Source organism: Corapipo altera, unplaced genomic scaffold, assembly GCF_003945725.1.
Source record: "Corapipo altera isolate COAL_440 unplaced genomic scaffold, ASM394572v1 55, whole genome shotgun sequence".
Classification (NCBI taxonomy): Eukaryota; Metazoa; Chordata; class Aves; order Passeriformes; family Pipridae; genus Corapipo; species Corapipo altera.
This window is the reverse complement of record NW_020884882.1, coordinates 12,223,496-12,244,979: the sequence shown is the minus strand read 5'-3', so window position 1 is coordinate 12,244,979 and position 21,484 is coordinate 12,223,496. Positions and strand designations below refer to the sequence as shown.

General features: G+C 40.0%; 1 protein-coding gene across 2 annotated transcripts in view; it reads left to right on the top strand.

Moving 5' to 3' along the window:
• The window catches only part of SUCLG2 (succinate-CoA ligase GDP-forming beta subunit), a 119,444-nt gene extending 102,496 nt beyond the window's left edge, over positions 1 to 16,948 (top strand). For both annotated transcript variants that reach the window (XM_027640666.1, XM_027640667.1), the window contains 2 exons: positions 7,933 to 8,053; positions 14,991 to 16,948. In XM_027640666.1, coding sequence (XP_027496467.1) covers positions 7,933 to 8,053; positions 14,991 to 15,106 — 237 coding nt within the window. In that variant the 3' untranslated portion in view covers positions 15,107 to 16,948. The remainder of the gene's footprint in view (positions 1 to 7,932; positions 8,054 to 14,990) is intronic.
• Positions 16,949 to 21,484: the final 4,536 nt, after the last annotated feature.

The window sequence follows — 21,484 nt, the reverse complement described above, 5'->3', positions numbered from 1 at the left end:
CCAAAACAATACTAAAAGCTGTCACCCTGGTTCTCAAATATATTTCAGAGCAGTGGTCTCAGTATTTTCTTTCCCTCTTTCCCTCTTTTTCTTTATTCTTTTCCATATCTATCATAAATAAGGATTATATTAGGAAGTTGTTGTGCTACATGTCAGTGAAAGAACATGCCTGTGTGGTTGCAGACACCCCCTGCCTGCTCTGCCTGGATCATTAAGGAGGGGTTTGTGGTCTCTGGGCAGGACAGGACTGAACCCTGGCCAGGTGGGAGCACAGGCACGGGAAACATCTGATAGTTTGCATCTTCATGACCACATCTCAAGTGTGATCCCATACCAAGGACTGCATGGGAATGATGGATTGTTGTGATGGGTGTGTCTGTGCCAAGGCTCAGGCTGTGCAGAGTGTGTCCTGCAGATGAGGAAATGCTCCCAAAACCATCTTGATCTGAGACTTCTCACTGTAATTCAATCAAAATAAAGGTTCCTGAGGCCACATTGCTGCCTGCCGTGATATTTTGGAATTTGAAAGAGGCTGTGTGTCTGGAATTGAAATATTTCTGTTCCCAAAATATAGGCTCCTTGCAGCTGGTCAAAGGAAGGGCTCCAGGGACTGTTTCCAAATACAGTACTGTGCTGTGTAATCTGCCAGTCTTCATTTCATCTCATGCTATTAATTTAATGAGCTCTGATCCCTTAATATTTATTCTTGTGTCAGTGCTACAGAGAATTAAGACAAAATCCCATGGTGGAGATGTTCCTGGTGGTCTATTCTGGGAGGTGTCTTTAGTTTTGGAGGGTACCAGAGCTCTCCCTGCCCCAGAACCTTGCTGACCTCCGTGGGCCACAACCTGGATGTGGTCAGTCAGCAGAGGATTGTTGCTGAATAGTTTTCAAACCAGCAAAAGCCAGTAAATGTGTATCCTGTTCTGGATCCTGAATTTGCTGTAAGCAGGAAGGACTGAAGACTGTAGGCTGGCTGTTTTAGCAGACCCACAGAGTTTTGCTTTGGAAAAACTGTGGTATTTGGGACTCTTAGAATGGCACCAAAGGAGTTGTGTTTCAGAAAGGCTCCTTCCAGTGCCAGGGCAGGTATTACCATCTCACCTGCCATCCAAGGAAAGGGCTTCACTTACAGTGGGATGTGGCAGGACCTGGACATTTACTCTTGGTGAGACTTGTGTTCCTCAGGAACATCTTGAATACAGGCCAAAAATTATCTTTAGATAAAATCCTTATTCGATTTTTCCTACCTGTCAGTTGGTCCCCCCAGACAGAAAAATCTAAATTTTATTTTGGAGATTTATCAGAGTTCCTTTCCTGCCGGGGCATCAAGGTGCATTACCACTGAATTTAAAACCTTGACCTGTTTTAGAATAGTACAAGACATTCAAAATTACATTGTATCAGCATTTCTTCACCTGACTGCAAACTTTCTTGCTTTGCTTTTTGTTGATTCAGCTTCCTTAAATTTATCACATTCAGACTTCCAAAATTCCATCCAAAAGAGGCAGAGTAATATTTTGCATCATTTTTTATAAAGCAAAATCAGATAGTTTGGCTTTAAGTAGAAAAAATAACACTGCTCTCCTCTCCAGAGGGGTTTTTACGTCTCTTTTCCACATTGAATTGCACTGTCCTCTAGTGGGTATTTTAAGCAAATGTTTTTGTGTTTGTAAATCTTTCGTGCTGCTTAGATACAGTAAGCTTAATCTTTATTTTCAAATGAACCATAAATGTCTCAGATAAAAAGCTGGAGGATTAGAGTAATATTTCAAAACTGAATAAGAAAAAATTACATTTGACCTGTGGCCCAAGTTGTACTAATATAGAGATATATATAAAGATGTTTGTATCTGACTTATCAGTTGGAGCAGAAGGATAAAGAGTGAAGATGCAAGTGTATGGTTTCTGTTTTATTACATTTTATTACTTTTTATTGGGAATTGGAGATAGTCTGCTTCTTTCATATTGAAACAAATTCGGTAACTATGAATGAATGAATAATAAAGACCAATGGAATAATAGGAAGGATTAAATGCACCTTATTAGATTCAAAGTGGAGAACTGTGCAGCCCATTTTACCCAGTGGTTGGGTTTTTTTCTTAATATTACTACCTACCTCTTAAAATGCCCTTCTTTTTGACTGGGATTCCCTGGGATTTGAGGTGCAAATCATGTCTGAAGATCAGAATAGGAATATAAAAGTTTTAAGTGGCAGTGCTTGTCAGGTTTGTGTGTGTTTGCAGTAGTGGATGTCTGGATCCAGCTGCAGGTGACAGCACCTTTACTTTCCTTCCATGAACTGGGAATACATCTGGATCCTTGGTGCTTGTGTCCCAGCTTGTGTCCTGTGAGCTTCCCCACATGTTTGAGTGACTTGAAATATCATCCTTGCACGGTGTTAATTCTGTTGAATGAAGGAGGGAAGAAAAAAATGCCTGTCATTGTGCTACTGACTTCCTTTTCTTACTTATTTTCTGGCACCTTAATGACTTCATTTGGTGAAGAATGTGCTTTTGCAGACACAAAGTAAGACTCTACTGACCAGAAGGGTTGGGAGACAAGATGCATGTTTTAACCTCAAAAAATGCTGTGAGCCCCCAGGCAGGAACATGTTTGCCAGCTGTACCATGCAAACCCAAGCCTGCCACACTGATGTACCCTGTGGCATCCTGGAGAAGAAAACTTGACAAATACAGTCTGTTTCCTGCTGTCTGGGTGCACTTTTAGCTGATGAAAGAGTTAGGAGTGGTCAATAAATGAATTCACTTAGCTTGAAATGCGAAGATGGTTTTTTTCAGATTTCAATCAAACAAACCCTGAGCACATCCTTTGCATGTGTAACTTTTATTGTTGCTGCAGATGTAGTTTTACCAACAGTTGCTGAATAAAGTACATGGGCTGAGCTTCAGAGTCACAGTTTCCAGGAAGGCCAGAGATTACATTGGTGATTTTATAATAATATTTATAGTTCTCTATGTGAGCATTCATGCATCTCTGTGTGCATATAAGGGAAAAGGTGAGAAAGGATGGGGGGTTGACAGAGTTTCTCAAAAAATGCACTAGCAGAAACTTTGATTAAAGAGATCTGAATGTTGGAATAATCATGGTTTTGAGCTGTCTTTATGTCAGCCATTCCAAAATGTTTCTTTAAAGAACATATTTTAAAACTTCTATTAAAAAAAAAAAAAGGGAATACTTATGTTCCAGTGTACTATTCAGTAGTATTCAGAAGAAATCTGTGCTGTACAATCATTTGGGCTTTGATTTTTATTGGACAGTTCTCTAGTTGTATTTCTGGCCTCACATTTTTGTACGTAGCTAATACTCAACCTTATCCTGAAAGGCAGTAGCTAAGTGGTTTCACTATTGCTGGCACATTCCCACCTTGCCCCAGGTCCTCACAGTATGTTGGGGGCTCTTCCTCCCTTCAGGGCCAGTGTTGGTTTTGTCTGCAGGGTCAGTCGGATCCAGAGGGTTTTGGATCCACAGAGCTCAGATGCTGATATGGCAAAAGGGGAGGGGTGTTTATGTGCAGGACAGGGAGGGGGAAAGCAGGACAGATTGTTTGGTGTCTGCCTGTACTTGGGTCATCTCCAAATGATTATGAAACATCAGCCTGAGCTGAATTGCATTCCTGCTTAGATTTCTTTTCTTTGTGAGATTCAGAGCTTGACCTCCTGTGAATTACCCGTTTGGAGCTGCAGTTGTTATCCTGCACCTGTTGTAGTTGTTTTGTGGTAACAGCAAAGGTGGAAGATCAAAGAGAAGCAGCAACTTTCAAGTGTCAGGTTTTTGTCCTCTCTCTTTTAATGTACAGAACTTGTGCTGTAAGTGCGGGCTCAGGTCAGCAGGCTGGAATGCAGCGGCTGCAGACAGCCAGACGTCCCCAGTATAGATTTATAAATGGGCTTTGGGAAAGGTGGAATGTTTTATAGGTCCTGCCTTCATTAAACCTTAACTGTATGATGATCAGAACTCGGTGTGCTTTTACTTAGGGCTAAGAACATTTTGGAGAAAAAAAATAATAGGAGGATATAGTAAATGCACGCACAGTTTATCTGATTTTTTAGAGAGCAACCAGGTGTGTTAAAGCTACTTCTGCTGTACCTAAAATGCCCTTAGTTGTGAGGAATCTGGCAGCCTGGTGGATCATGTCAGTGATCCAGTACAATTCTAAAAGTAGTCTCCTAACACCATTACTTTGCTTAGTATACAATTACACTTATTTGGGTTGGAGGGGGTGCTGTTGGTGCCAAACATTCAAAGCAGATTTGTGGGCTTTGACAAAGCTGACTTTACAAAAAAATCACTGTAAATTAAAACTATTCATTTTATTAATAAAGCAACAGAGATTTCATCGATACAGCTATACATAAATATATCTAGTTTCTTATATAAAGAGAAAAATTACTCTGTGTGTCTGCATATATGTTCTTATAGCATTTTGGAGTGGGATTAATGGGTATTCCAATATTTGCAAAGATTTGATAGGATATCAAACATGAAGACAGTGATGGTGCAGCACTCAGTTTCTATCCCTTTGGCTTCCCAGTATTGGTGCTGAGGCCTGGCAGATCAGGTTGTTTTTTACCAACATTGATGGTGATATCTTCATGCTATTGGGGGTTCCCTTGTTTCTCCAGAGGAATCCATGATCAGTTGCGAGTACATCTGATGGTGATTTCACATCTATCAGTTGTTTTGGTGGATGAAAAAAAGCTTAACCCGTGGACATACTGCTATTTTTAATTAATAATTTAACATTTAATAATATTGCTGAAGTAGAAAAAAAATTATAAGGCATGCTGGTGGGTAAAAATGGTTATTAGAGTAATGATGTATTTAGTGACCTGTTCTGTCAGTAGGCAGTTTGCCCTCTCCTTGATATGTCTGATAGTTCACATGCATTAGACACTCAGCATGTGGATATATAATGGTTCTGATCTGGAATTAGAGGTTTACTTTTCTCATAGGCTCAAGTAATACGGAGATTGTGCATTCTCTATGCACACAAAACACTGAAAACCTCTTCATCCATCTGCTGGGTCTGAATGTTAAAGTTCTTTGAGCTGGAAATGCAGGATCTGGTCAGGCTACAGAAGCAAATATAAACAATGTTCACAGATTTCAGCAGAGTTAAAGTGAATCTCAGCATGATTTGAACTGATCTTTTGGCTTATTTGGAAAATTACAGTAAAACCCAAGATCGAATTCTCTACCTGATTCAGTTTATTATTGATGGAATCCTTTTAGACTCTTCTCTAATCTAACAGTGTATTTTTATTAAAGCCAAACATACCAACATCAATTATCCAAACTGCATCTAATTTCCTTCAACTTTTTTTTTCCTTTTGCTGCCAATGGATTAGAAGGCCTGATTAAAATTCCACTTGAGAGCTGAAAAGCAGATCCTTAAATGAGAATGTCTGAGTTAGGAATTAAAATATCTGTACTGGACATAATATCCTCCTCCTTATCTCTAATAACGTAAACACACTTGGTTAAGTTGATCTGTCACATGTCTGGTGCAATGTCCCTGAATTAGGAGGATGTATTAGAAGGGGTGGAGTGGTGTGTGTGGCTTGTCCCACTGTTAGAATCTATCACTAGTGTGTTTTAGCACCAAATTGCTTTGCACAGAGATATCTCTGCCACAGGGGTTAATGTGATAAGAATTTGAAGGGCTCCATTTTTTCTTTTATGTTGTTTTACTTCCTAAAAGCAGGAAAGGTTTTATATGCACAAGCAATAGGACCAAGGCAGAGAAGAGGCCTTCTAAGCTTTTACTATTGGTAGCTTCTGCAGAGTTAAGGATTTTGTAACACAAAGGTGAAATAAATAATTGCAATGGCATCACCAGCTTAATATCCAGTAAAGCCTAAACTGGTAAATGCTTGTATTTAACATGACATGAAAGTGTCAAATCTATAAGAAAGAGTTATAAAATAAATTAAATTGTATGTTCTGGTTCCTTCTGATGCCCAGTGTGCCTTGCCTGGGATGAGGAAGCCATACCATGAGCCATATCCAGGCTGTTACTGTGCAGGCTTCATGAACTGAAGTGGTTGGTGTCATGTATTGGATCATTGTACCTAATCTCAGAGAGAGAAATTTGGATATCAGGATTTTTAAGGGAGTTTATTATTGCTCTACTTATATGACATTAGAGTTTTTTCATGCCCTGAAGGTCTTAATTGGATAACTAACTCCACTGCAAATAGTAAGAGGAGACAAGAAGCAGGGGGAGGCAGTGTCCTGGCACATCAGCACTACATCAAAGATGTGGTGTCTAATAAACTTGAGAGGAGAAAATGGGACTGTGTCCCACATGCTCAGATGGAAGCTGTTTTGACCACTTTTGGGTGGCATCATGAAAAGTCTTAGAGCTGAAAGGAGCAGCAGGTGATGAGCGAGATGTCAATGACATGGTCCCATTGCCAGCTTCATTTTATGACTGTGGTGTGAGCACTGGAGTTCAATTTTTTAGCAACCTGGTCTAGTGGAAGATGTCCCTGCCCATGGCAGGGGGTTGGAATAAGATCATTTTTAAGGTCCCTTCCCACTCAAACCATTCCATGTTTCCGTGGTTCAGTGGTGCGATGCAAACGCTGCATTTACACCAGTAAATGAGGTTCTTGCAGTCTAGAGAACTGCTTAAGGACTGAGGTAATTTCTTGTGGGAAGTAAAGCATTTGTTGAGATGTTGTTTCCCTTTGGTACTGTGGATGGCAGTGTTACTACCAGTGGTGAGCCCTCAGTCTGTGCGTGTGACTGCACGTCACAGGAGTTGATTGTCACGTTTTGTCTGCAGAGAAATATTAAACCTGATTGTGCAGAGCTCTAAATGTGTGTGACTGCAGGGAATTCCCTTGGTGCTGGAATGAGTCTGGCTACCTGGAGGTGGGCACAGTGAATCCGTTCATCTGGTGCAGTGAGTTGAGCATAATTGCGGTTGACATCATGCACAAGTGAAATCCAGTGATATTTCATTCCTTCAGACCTAATCCCTTCTTTATCTTGTCAGTTTTTTGAGTCAACATGATTCTGGCAAAGCTTGTTTGTGACACCCAGTGAAGCTTGTTGTAGAGCACCCCAAGAGCTGTGGATTAGCTCCATTGTGGAATGAGAAACAGCACAACCACATCCTTATGGTGACCTCCTCGGCATAATAAGGCATGGTTGGAAGTCTGGTATATGTGCTTGGGTTAATATTATATTAACTTAGCAAGTGGAAAGAAATTATATTAATATCTTGTATGTATTAATGTCTTGTATGTTGTGCAGGGTAATTTAATTGTGAATTAGGTGCAGAAATTGCAGTTTCCAGAAACTGATGAATAGCAGTTTTTTGAGGTTATCAGTTAACCTGTTGTAATGAATGCTCTTCATTACATGCCTCTCCTTGTTAATTAGAAGGGATTTTTACTCCTCTTTATCAAGTCAGGGCAAGTATATTACCTTTTCCTCTGTATTGCTTGTGATAAAGTGAAGATCCAGATTGTTTTGTGAAGTGTCCACATGAATATTTCTTTGCATGTGCATCACACATTCATACACTATTTTCTGAGCTCCAACCTCTGATGATTATTCAATACATTTTAAAAAAATCAAAATATTGTTTAAGCTCTTTTTATTTATACTTACTGTTAGAAATTCACCCTTTTTTGTACAATACTGTGTTTATGACATTAATTACCATGCCAGTTTAGACCAAGACAATTAATCACTGCTGTACACTTCAGCAACAATAGACTCAAAGTTCTCTGAGTGCAGAGGTGAAGCTTGTACCTTCCATAAATGAGAACCTACTTGACTGAGGGTAATTTGTTCCCTGATTTGGATCTTTTGCCTGTGTTTATTTATAAAACAAAGCCAAAACAACACAAAAACAACCCCTTACTTATTCCCTGCTCGATTTCTCTCCTCCAGGTTGAAGCAATCCTTGTAAACATATTTGGTGGGATCGTGAACTGTGCCATCATAGCCAATGGTATCACCAAAGCCTGTCGAGAGCTCGGGCTGAAAGTACCTCTGGTGGTCAGACTGGAAGGTGAGTGCTGATGGTTTCAGACCCAAATCATCCCTCAGGTGCCCAGTAACCCACTTGGGCTTTCTTCCATCTCAAAGCTCTAAACAGATTGGTCCCACACAGTAAGAAAATGTCCAGTTCTCCAGCCATAGCATGACCTGAAGTCAATAAACTCGTATTTCTGTAGTCGTGGTCCCTGGTGGTACTTGAAGCAGTGAAATTTTGCAGTGGAAGCGTTATGGATTTGCCTGTAAGATTTGCAATGCAAATAGGAATTATTTTGCTGCAAGTTTCTGTTTACTGGAAGGTATTTCTCTTTCAAATGATTTTTTTTTTTTACTGAATGCAATTCCATTATTGCTAAACCTGCAGCAAAGTATAGTATTCTTAAGTTTACTCCAATCCTGTAATTAAAAGAAAGATGTTTGAAACAGTATTTGTGAGAGAGAAATTACTGTAACATGTTCCTCTGCCCAAATACGCAATCCAGCTAAAATCCATTTAAAACCAGAAGATTTGGTAATGGTAAGGAGTATTTTTTTTTTTTTTTTTAGCACATCCAACATTGTTACACAAGAAACAAGAAAAGCAATAGAGGGGTGAGGACGAGCACTCTTTGGCAGTTTCAAGCTTTACTATAATAGCAGTGGGTGTGGAGTTCTGCCTCTAATTTCTGAGAAGTGCCCTGAAGGAGGGAGGGAGGGAGATTCTTCTGCCCTTGTGTGAGAAGTGCTTTGATTGCAATCAGCACACAACTCTGGTAAGCTTAAAACGTTTCCTTTTGGCTAAGTGGTTTTGGAAAACAGAAGGGTTTCTGGGAGTTTTTTAAGGTCTCTTCCTCATAACTATCAATATTCATGTTTGGGTGTGTGTAAAGAGCATAAAATGTCCTGTCACTCAGCATTGGTGATGAAAGGAGGAAACGCGTCCCTTTATGGACCTGAGATACGATTTATGGTGTATTTTTACAGTATGATAGAAGGGGGAAGAAAATATGTTCTGAATACACCAGACTTTTTCCTTTTCAAAATATAACACCACCAGGACTCCTGAATGTGTAGATTACCCACAAAGCCCTTTGGTTAGAGGGATACTTATTTTGTCTTTCATGAGAAAGGGGGTTTTCACATCCCTCATTCTCATGCTACACTACATGTGCTGGCTTGACTTTTGCTGTGGTAAGTGCAGGGAAATTTAAGTACTCTAAAATGGATTTTAGAAACATTGCGAAAATTTTCTTTGGATGATGCAGCACCAGTCAACATGTTAAGAGACTAAGTAAATAGTTTAATATGGATGAAGGAGAGACTGATGGATGTTGGTTAGAAGCAGGAAAGTTTAATAATACAAAATCTCATTGTTTATCAGCTCTAGGCGATGTTATTTAGCTTTTTGTCATAGCAAGAAAACTTTTCCTGTCTGTCATAGCTGGGAAAAAGTTTATCTGTCAGATCTGCAAGACTGCTCATCTATTGTAGCTACTGTTTTTTAAGTGGAGATATTGAAAAAACCGTTAGTTTTCCTTATGAACAAGATGTTTCTACTGCAATATTTGAAACTCCTGTAAGAAAAACAAGAAAATCAAATTGCTCATTTTAAACTGCAGTCCACTGGGTCTGCCACTGGGTTTGCTTGACCTTTCTCCAGTAATTTTGATACTTCCACGATTGTGTACAAAAAAGAGTGACTTTTTTTTTTTTAATATGACTTCTGAGAGATTACAAGAGCCAAAGCTGGGCTGAATGAGAAGAGTCCCAGTGCTACTGCACTGCAGAGTTTGTGTGGAAGGGAAGGTGTAGAGCAGGAATGCTTCTGCCTGGAGGTTGCAGAGGTGCCTGTTCCTCTCATGCCCCTGATGTTTGAGTCGTTTGCTGCTTCATGCACAGAGATCGAAGCTGAGTCATCGGAATGTTGAACTCAGATTTTGATGCAAATATCTTTTGGTGACCATCTTCCCGAGGCTGCTCACTCTGTACTGATTTACTACTTCACTCTTGCTCCAACTTTTGCATAATCTTTGTCACAGAAGGTTTTAATTCCTTCTTTCATTCCTAGTTCATACTAAACAAAGAGCTGTGATGTTTACAACCTTCAGATGTTGGACTTAGAAACTGTTAGATAGCAACTCCTGCTTTCTCTGCCTCCTTAATCACCCAATCAGGCAATCTATCCATCTATCTATCTATCTATCTGTCTATCTATCTATCTATCTATCTATCTGTTTGGTCCTTTTAATCTTTTCTCAGAAATCAATCCCTCTGGATCCTTAATTGTCACTGTTGTTCTTCTATGAACTCACACCGGGTTATTAAAACATATAAGGATTTTGAATTAATAATGAGTACTGTGGAAGTAATAAGACTGCCCCAGACTTTTTAAAACATCACTGATAACATTTCACAGTTCAAAAGGAGAAAAAGGGGCAAGCAGTCTTTTGGATTTCCATTTTAAACATTTTTCCAACAGAAGGTTTGTGATTATTTCCATAAATCTAACAGATTTGTGACCTGCACTTTAAAGACTCTTTGCCTGCGTGCACTGTACTACAAGTGTCTTGATGACTAGAGTTTTAATCAGTCAAATCTGTCTTGATTTAGTAGGATTCTGTGGACAAATCTTTGTTCTCAGTTGTATAATAATTACAAGCCGTTTTACCAGTGGATAAAGAAAGGATTACTCTCCTCTTTGAAAATGGTAACTTTATAATTACATATGTTTACTTCCCTTATCAGTGAAGAACTCACCAGCTGAGACACAGGATTATTATTTAAAAAGCTCATGGACAAATAGAGAAACCACATATTTCAGTTTTTATCTTTTTCAGATCGAAAACTAACTGCTGCTGGGTTTTTGCAGGATTTTTTTCCCTTTAAAATGTAATGTACTTCAGTTAAGTTTTGTGAAAACTGGCTGGGAGTGCTGAGCAGAAGCCAAAACTTGTTTCTTGTTTATGTAACTCAGAGCTAGATGAAAAGAGGGGAGAATAAAAAAGAATTGTGAATTAGATATCTGCTTCCTATGCTGGAAATTATACGTTCTTTCTCTTTCAAGAAGTGAATTTTGTGCTTCTTTGGTCACAGGACAGGAAGAATTGCGAGGAATTAGAACTACTTAATATATTGAAACTCTGCTAGGAGCAAGTTGGCTTTTATTCAAACATCTGACTCAAAAGTTTCTTTTTATATATTCCATTTTTGTGATTAGTGACCTGTGTTTTTCAGAATTTAAATATTTTTTTTTAATATTCAGAAATCTTTTAGACACAAATTAGGTTTTGCTACAGCTTGTGTATCTCACTCACAAGTATGGTTTAGTTTGTATGTCTGATTTTTTGATTGTTAGTATCCCAAAGTGCCAGTCAAGAGAGAAGGATGGGGTGTTGCAGGGTCACACTTCTGCAGGGGGGGATTTGGCTCTCAGTACACTCAGCACTGCAGCAGATCAAAGCTGGAACCTTGCTATTGGTAGTGTATTATGGGCACAACGTGTTCATGTCTAATATTTTTTGACATTCTGCATATTGTGAATTTTTTGCTATAGCAGGATGTTCTGGGTAGATCAGATTATTTTACATGTTAGTCATCTTTAGTATATTCCAAATGTAGATAACTTATCCCCGTATATCTTATTTACCTGAAAAGCCAGAAATGGCATTGCAGACTCCTGCATCCTCTCCAGCCATCAGCATTAAACAGTGGCAATTTAGCCTGTTCCTAATGGTTTTATGGCAGTGCAAGTGAATAAAGGAACATTATCCAAATCCTGCATACAAAGTATGATCAGGGGTGTTTTATTTGTTTGATTTTCATTCAGCCTCTGCAGTTCTTACAACGTGTGTTGGTATAATCTTACCATTTATAGAAACATGCTTAGACAGAATATTTATAACTAGGATTTGTTGGTAATGAGTTGAATATATTTGCTACAGATAGCAGAGATTTGAAGGCAATGGAAGTGTAAATGTGAGAGATTGCATGTATACAGACTGAGAGGTTGTTTCAGAACCCAGGTTTCAGCAGGAGGGTGTTTAGATTACAAAGCCTGAAGGTAAATGCTGTTAAAATTCATCTTTCATGGTTTTCCATGGAGTGTCATTGACAGTAATATGTGTCAGAAAAAAACTTCCTTGTTAGAAAGCCATTCCCTTAATAGAGTCCAGTTTGAAAAAAAAAAACCTACAAAAAACCAAACCAAAGAAACAAAAAACCCAACAACAACAAAAGCCCCTCAGCCTTCAGTCCTCTGAATTTTCTGTTCTCAGGTGGCTGCAGCACAGGTGAAGGGCAGGTTATTCTGGTAGCCTGGGTAGGGGATTCTGTTTACAGTTCTCTGACACCATCCAGTGGCAGGAGGTTAATGTTGGAATAGTGAGATTCTTTATTTGTTTATTTTACCGACTATTGCAACAAGACTCTTTGTAGATTCCTAAACTGTAGATTTCCAGTGTTTTCTGAATGTTTAATTTTCAATCTCTTACCTCTGCTTTCAGCAGGCTCTTGTTATAATTTCCACATTCTCCACATAGCTAAAATACTTAATCACAATAAGATAAAAAGCCATCACTTAAAAAAAAAGAAAATTACAGCAAAGGAAATGCTTGCTGAACAATGTGTTTAGTTGTATGGCTTGCCTATAAAAGTATTTTATTTAATAAATACAAAATGTACTCTTACTCTTTTGACTGCAGTAAGATTTATTTTTTTTTTTAGCTTTCATCTTTTCATTTCCCTGCATAAACTCCCCCTCCCTTCTTAGGGGCCTGTGTTTTGTATTGATTTTGTAATGCATGTTAGACAAGTGGTGTGGAGAGCAATCAATGCAGTGCAGAACAGATCCAATGTATTGGACCCGTTAGTAAATTAATATTGGCCACTTAGTGAAGAGCAAAAGTTAGTTTTAAGTACATGGCTATCACAAACAGCACAATAATTTTTCTCTGTGGGAAAATTTCCAGGAAAATTTACCTCTTTCCATTTTTTTCTCCTCACAACACTTTGTCTTGTAGAATCCTGTTTGAAAGATCGGTACAATCTCGACTGCTTAAAATGTTTATCACACTTGTATCTCAATAATAGATAAAACCTTCAAGGCTTGATGGGGAATCACTGTACAAATGTGAGGGACTTAACAGAGAAGAGGACCTTGGCAATGCCTCCTGCATCCCCTATGCAGTGCTGTGCTGACAGGCAGCAGCCTCCACGTTATCTCCTACAGGATGGTTGAACAAAAATCTAATCTTATGCTCTTTTTTGCCTGTGATATTATTTTTTTTCTATAGGAAAAGTTCTGTACAGTTCTGGATGTTACCAAGCAACCAAATCCCCCTTCTGTCAGAGATTTCAGATGTCTTTGACCTTCCTACACAAGTCCTACAGTGTGTCCTCTGCATATCGATGGGGAGCACGACCTGTTCTGCCAGTGCCTTTTACACAGGGAGCAGATGGGGTCCCACATTCCTCTTCCCAACACCTGCCTCTCCCATCACAAAGTGCTAGGCCTGCTGTGACAGGGATGTCTTTACTCCCTTTCAGTGCCAGGAGTGGGAATCCTGACTTGAGCACGCTGATGAAGCAGGCTTTTGAAATTCTCCACTTCTGTTGTACCATTTCAGACGTTTTATGAAGTCTGCCAAGGAAAAAAAAAAAATCATCCTTTAAAATGAGCATTCTGGAAGCTGCAGAGTAAAGAGTCTGCTTCTTGCTTGGTTAATAATTAAGGGTATAATTAGTGTATAGCTCCAAATATAATTAAAATTCATTTTGCTAGGTCTAGGAATTACAAAGTAATTAAACATTTTGACATGGCAAATGAACAAGGAACATGACATGGAGGAGGGGGATAGGAATGATTCTAAAAAGGATCAGCTCAGGACCTTGTGCTTCTGGCCAGTGTGTGATCCCAAAGTGTGGATTCTGCTTCTTCAGTAGGATATCTGACTCCAGGTTCTTCTGTGGACAGAGCATAGCAGTGATGGAAAGTGTCACCCAGCTTTGCTGGAGAAAGCTCTGGAGATGTCAGATTTTCTGGTTTTCCTTGGTTTTCCAAAAACAATGAGCTAAAATAAATGGGAAGGTGATCTGCTTGTCTTTTATATGAGTGTGAACAGCGAGGAAAATGAACTTTCTGAAATATCTTTTTCAGTTTGTGAGCTTTTCTCCTTTCCCATGCATGTGTTCTTTTAACTAAAGTTGAGCTTTTTGCTTACAGAATGGAGCCCTTGTCTTTTATATCTATACAGTCTCCTTTGAGGTGGGGCAGATGTGGGGCTCAGGGACATGGTTTAGTGATGGACTTGGCAGTGCTGGGTTTACGGTTGGACTTGATGATCCTAAGGGTATTTTCCAGCCTAAATGATTCTGTGATTGTAGTAATTTAGTGCAGCAGCAAAGGAGGGAATGGTGTCATGCTGAATACTTCAGGGTTCTCTATGTTCCCCCTTTTTAGCAGAAATGCAAAAGCATATTCAAGAGCAGCTCAAAACCGGTTATATTTTCAGGATTATCCACATATTTACCTTTCCTTAGCCCATTTTGCAGCTTTCAGTTACTATGGGTGAATTTTAGTTATTGTTGACTTTCTGCTGCTGATTAGCTGTAGCTGATTGTGGCTAATAAGTGTGTTAGATCTGAGTGTCCTAGAGGCCTGATCCATGGTCCATTATCCACTGCTCTTGCTGGATGTCCCTGCTGACTCTGGTGGATGCTGGTTTGACCCTTTAATCTTCACAAAGCCCCTGTGGTGCATACAAGTGCTATTATCAGATTGCATTGTCTGTCACAATTGTAATTGAAATTAAGAGTTCCTCCTTCTCAACTCAGTCTAAACCACTGATTGAATCTGTTGTTAAACTGAAATGATGTGTAGTTTGAAGCATTAACTGTTTTTTTAGAGATGTGCTAGAAGACTTTAATTTATTCATTAATATTAATTACTAATTATAGTCAGTATTCTTTTATAGGAACAAATGTCCATGAAGCCCAGCGCATTCTGAGCGAAAGTGGACTCCCCATCACATCTGCCAAGGACCTTGAGGATGCAGCAAAGAAGGCAGTGGCTAGTGTGGCCAAAAAATAACACCCTGAAGATTATTCTCATGGAAAGACATCATTCCTGTTGTTATTTCAGAGGATTAGTGGAGTTATCCTAAGCAGTCGTCAGGTTTGGTGGACCTAATTTGTGATACATGGCCAACTCAGGCCTTAGGCTTGCAAGTTAGGCTTCAGAACTTTTGCAGCTACAATCTTGAGAAGTTTTTATGTCTATCTAATTTTGGTAATTTTGTTACAATTGTAATAAGTAATACTTCATAAATTTCTTTTTTGTCTCTCCTTCCAAAATCGTCACTGATAAACTCATGATAAGGTACAATAATTAATAATTGACTTGTATCAACAGGATTATTCTTTAATCAAACACATGTAGGTCACCTATTTCACAATATTTTAATTAATTTTTTTATATTGTAAAGCGTCGGCAAACTAACGGGTTTATATTTTTATGGACTTTTAGAATAATGTAAAAAATTGTGCTTACAATACCTATTTTTATTAAAATGAATGATGTTTATTTTCCTTTTTTTAGCAACCACTGATTTTGCCTTAAGACAATTTCCTTTTGTTGATACCAAAGTATACCTCACGATAGGAAACGGGATTAAACAGCTGGTAGTGAAAAGACCTTCCACTCTTTTACTGTGCCTGTAAGCCTGTGAAATGTGATTCATTTATTTTCTAGTTTTTGGAAATGAGGTGCAGTATTTCTAGGTGTAGCAGGACCATACAGGGAGCTCCAGGAGGATGAGTCTGCCAGCAGGAAAATGGCTGCTAACTTTTTGAGATAACCTCTTTCGTAATTATGTCAGTGCTGTGAGGTTTTAAAATAAGATGAGAAACTGAAGCAGTTTTCTGCCCAGGAGCATGGAGTATTCTTCAATTGATTTAACTTCCAAAAACCATTTCTGATTTATTTGGAATAAAACACAAATGAACTTTTCCATTTTTAAAGTATTTGATTTCTCAGGCACCAGTAAAAATATGTACAAGGAAAAAAAAAAATCTGAGCTTCAGCATTCAGATATTGACCAACATTTATTTTGATTATATCTTCTTTTGTAACAGTCAAAATTCAAGCTGTTAATTACACAAATCATTCATTCAGGGAACAGAAGGCGATAGCAAACAGCTCGTGTAACTAAAGAACTCGGTACAAATCTGACTCAGCCCAGGACTTATGTGCTGAAAATCATCGATAAATTTGAACAGTGAACAAATGAAGGGATATTATGATCTGGTCTTGTAAATGGGCAGAGAGGTAAAAATTTGTGTAATAAATTCTTAATTGTGATATTTTTTTTTGAGTGGCTCTAATCAATACCATGTTCCTCTTAGAAAAATGTAAATAAATTTCTCATGACATTTCCATTAGAGCTGTTACATTCAAAAGAAATTATCTGCACCAATCTTTGGTTCTTGACACAAATAGTGTAGATAGGTTGCTATCATCAATTCCTACAGGTTTTTTGTTCTCCATTCCTTTCTCTACATATTGCTTAAGGAAAAAATGTGTGACCATTAGAACAGCAATAAATATGCCATGAGGTGTGTAGTTATTGACGGAATGAAGGAGAAGGGTGTCGTTAGCAGCTCCCTGGAAGGTGCATAAAAGCACAGACCTCTCTGAAGGAAGAGATGTTTACCTCACCACAATATATAAAACAGTCTCCCTCTATTTTATATATTTTAATACTGGAAACAGAAGCATTCTGTGGAAGAACTGTTTGTGCAGTGTTGTCTCACACTGTGTCTCTAAATTGTGGTCTCAAAACTATTCATTATGTGTGTACACAATTACTGTTCTGCAAAGATTAATGCTATGTACACAGTTTCGTCAAATAAATGTAAAAAGTAACATGTTTAATGACTTTGTCCTTTCTATAAAATAGAAAATGCTTAATTTGTCTGTTGCATTCTATGTTCCTCCATTCAGCATTTTGTGACAGGTGGGTGAAATCAAATGCATGGGAATTTAGTTTCAATCAGGTAATATTGCTATGCTCTTATATAACTTTTGTCTAAAAAAGTAGATCTCTTTATCTCTCTATATTTTTTCTTATACGTAGGTTAATGACAATGCATGCAAGTTTTGTTCCTCCTAAGCCATATACACAATAGGACAGTATAATTTTTATTTTTCAGATGTAATATCAAAAATTCTCTTATTTTTTCTGGTTTGGTGTCCTTGCAGGTTTGTCATTTCACTTGTACCAGGCACTGGCCGTACCCAGGAAGCAAATTGTGGTGTTGGGGACTGGTTGGTTTTATTTGTATGGGTCATTTCTCTGCGTGTGGAAATGTGTAAAGTGACCTTTGGTCTCTCTGGGAAAGGCATTTTGGTTGCACTTCCTGTGATTTTTGGCTGTTACAAATTGCACTTGAACGTGGTGCCTGGAAGGGACTGTGACTTTGCCTTTGCTCAAGCACACAGAGACACAAGTTGTCAAGAGTGTGGTTTGCTTCCCCAGCAGCTCTGTGTCTACCTGTCTGATGCCCCCCACCTCCACAGGGACCCCAGCTCTGCTCCCCCAGCCTTGTACAGCTGAACCCCAAAGCAGAGAAATGCCCCCCTGCACAAACCAAACAGCAGCATAAGCAGTGGGTAAGTTCCAGTTAATCCCCTCTGTGAAAGTTTTAAGTGGGATTTAATTAGCCTTTAAATCTGGAAATTTCAACCTGCATTAATAAAACTGTGTAGGATGGGGCACTAGGAAGGCAAAACAGGAGGAAACTGTTAATGCTGACACTGTGTTACATCTTTAACAAGATACCTTTATATTCTCTCGCAGAAAGTGTAACAGCTGGGAGTTGAGGAGTAATGTCCTTAACGAGCACTGACTATCCCATTTGTCAGGCCTGTACTTCCCTGCATCCGGAAAAGCAGCTGGTATCGTGCAAAATTGCTGTGATTGGAGCAGCATGTCAGTGCAAATCAGTCACCAGATGAGATCCCGAGCAGGGCTGTCTGCTCGCCCTGCCCTCCAAGGTGAGCAGAGCCTGGTGGCCTTGGGGCTTTTCAGACCTGGGCACCTACGATAATATCCTCAGGTTATTGTGTGTCAGGTTGGCCTGGATGGTTCCCTTGTGCTGAGAGCTGAGCACAGGACTTAAGAGTGGCCTGAAACAGAGGTGTGAGCAGCCTCACTGGGCTGGAAGAGCCAGGAAGTCTGTGTGCACAGGGTCAGGCACCGGTCAAGCCATGTCCTCTGATAAAAGCTGTCAACATACAGAAATCCCAAAACTTCCTGGGCTTAGTGCTTTATTCCACAACATGTAGAATGCAAGTATTCAGTGCTGCTGTAAGCCTCAACTGATTGTGAGATTTCATTCCTTGTTTTTGCTGCCTTTCAGGAAATTGGAGTCTCTTTTGAAGTCAAGGTCAGCTCTAGCAAGGGACAAGTGGGAGAAAGCAGGTCATTGCACGTTTCAATTTCTCATCTCAGATTCTTTCCTGTTCTTCTACTAAACTTACTGGATTTCTTTTTCTCACTTTTCCACTCACAGAGCTCTCTCCCTGTGCTTCCTCTCTATTTGTGGTGTCATTCTCAAAAGTGGATGAGCCCACACCGCTGGGTTTTGCGTTTTGCCTGGTTTGTGTGGTTGGGCTGGGTGGCCTGGATCTGGATATGTTGTGTGAGCATCCAGCTGCCTACCTGGGAACTGGGTGTGCTCTGGTCAGCCCATCTGGCAGTGCCAGGCTAACCTCCTGCTACCAGCAGGCACCAGTGACAGTGTGTGCACCAGCCTGGAAACCATCCTGGAATCCTCTCAGTGCCTCTTCCCAGCCTGTCCGGCGCTGACCGCAGACAAAAAGACCTCAACCTCCTGTGTTCTCCTCCTGCTTCTGTACAACAGGAATAAAAGCAGGAGCAGAAATGGGCTGAGGAGTGTTTCACTTGTCCATTCAGGAGTGCTGAGCTCTGAAACAGGGCTGTGTTTCAGAGAGGTTGTAGACAGACATGTTCAGAAGAGATGAGAGGAGTGAAAAGCGTAGGAAAGCTTGGTAGGCATGTAAAGAGCTGCTCCAAAGGGAGAAGAAATACTCTTCTTCCAGGAGAAATAGTCTCCCTAAGTCCAGTGTGGACAGGACAAGCAGTGAGGAGCTTTGACTGTGATAAGGGACATTGAGGTCAGCCCTGTAGCCATGAGGTGAGCCAAGGAACAGGCTGTGAAATCATCAATGGGTGCTTTTTAGAGTTAGATGAGCATCTGTCAGGGATGGCTTAAGAAGAGTTGATTTTTGCCTCAGGGCAGAGGGATGGATGAGGTGACCTTCCCGCCAGATCTGATAGGATTTAATGCTTGTTGGGAAGGCTTTGTTTTCTTATTTCCTTCCTAACTTTTAGTTACAGGGAGGAAAAAGAAAGACAGAACCGGTGGATTCTTGAAAGAAACTGTTTTTAATTTAGTCACCAAGAATGATCTGCAGCTGCCAGGGAAATGAAAAGCAGATTATGCAAACTCAAGACTTTCCTTAACAATGGATGTGGTGTTACTGCAATGCATAAAAGGCTGAGCAGAGAATTAGGAGTATCTATCAGCTTTAATATGTTTAATTTAAAAAGGAACAGGTTGCACCAACACTTTTTTTTCCTACTTAATGAGGCCCATTCATAAGTAGAATAACAGGATTTGCCTGTCACCCAGAGGAAATCATGACATGTGTATTTGTACTTTGGTGCAAAACTTGTGTTGATCGCAGTGATTTAAAACTTTTCCCATCCCAGCTGCAGTCAGTTTGATGTCAGGATCCTTTCATCTGGAGACAGATGCATCCTTGGTAGAATCCTCAACACGTCTGTGCCTTTGTTCAGTCCCACAAAGTACCAGCTAAAGATTAAAAATAAAAGTATACATGGATTATTTCATGTTACTCCTCAGAGATAACTACTGTGAGAAAAAGTTTGGCTTATCCAAGACCTGGCAGCAGATTGCAGAAGGATCTCTGGTGTGTATGTGAATTTGGCCTTTTGCATTTCTGTTCTGTTCGTGTTTGTGGGTGCTGAGTGGTGCTGGGATAGCAAAAGTAGAGTATTTCATAGCATATAATGCTCCCCATATCTTGGGACCATTCCTCTGCTACAGGACTTAGAGAATTGAAGAGGAAAAAGGTTTTCTGTGTGTCCTGAATCAGTGTCAGGCTGGAGACAGGACTAACATCCTTTCTGGTGTGTGGACAGACACAGGCTGATTCTAATGAGTTACCCCTTCCACATTCTGTTCCATAAGTACAAAGTGGCCTCGATGGGCAGGCAGAGGGCAGAAAGCTGGGGGGAGCTCACTGAGTGGGGATGGCAGGGGGGTCTTCACTGGTCCTCAGGGCTCTGCTTCACATGTGTGCTATACCTCACCCTGCTTGCAAGGAAGAAGCTCCTCACTGGAGTTGTGATGGTCTCCCACATCTGCCCTCATTGTGTCCTTGGAGTCCTGCTACATCATCAAGACTGAGAAAGCACGAAGATAATATTCCCTTCTCCCATCACTTTGGGACAGGAGATGCCTCATTCTGTACCTCCTTTTGTTTGCAAAGATGGGGGAATAGCCTGGCCCTCAATTCCCAATTAAATCCATGTTAATTTGTAATGAAATCTAAGAGGGATAGCCAAACCTGGAGAGAAGGAAGCAACTGACAGAAATAGATTGCTCCATGAATTAAGTGCTGTTGGGATGTGCAGCATGATGGGATTTGGAAACTGAGTCCTTTTTATTTAGCAGAGCAACTCTCCTGAATGCACAGGCACCTACAAACAGGCCATCATCAAAGAGGTGACAGTGACAAAGTATTGGTAAGCAAATCTGGGAAAGGAGGGCTCAGAGAGATCAAGCATAAGAACTTTTGCATTTCTCTAGATACAGAGATGAGAAAATGAGAAATTTGATCTTTCTATTATAATCGACATAAAGAATTACAGGGCTGCAAAAGGCCACACAGCCAAACAAAGCTGCTCCCTTTAAGTTTATTTCAAATGTCTCTCTGCTTCAGCACTGTGTCCCTCAAGACTTTCCCTCTGTAATTGTATGTGGCAACCTCTTTAGAGTTAGATGCCGATTGCTGCTCCAAAACAGAAATAAAAAATAACAGGCAAGAAAGGGCATTGCAGCAAGTGCTTAGGAGGGATGTTCCTCCTTTGTTTCTCAGGTGGGTCAATAAAGGGGGTTAGAAAATGCTGTTTTGTTCATGAGCACTGCTCTGTTTGACTCCGTGAGCGAACGTGGGCCAATACTCAGCAGCTCTGTCCCCCTAACAACTCTGTTTCCTTGTGCTTCCATTAAGACTTTACCCTGGAAGGCAGCACAGGTCAGGAAACAAATGGTATTCGGTGCCCTGCCTTACCTGGCTGCCTGCTCAGCAAAACCGACCCTGTGCCCCAGCAACGTGGGGCCAGAGGCTGCATTCAAA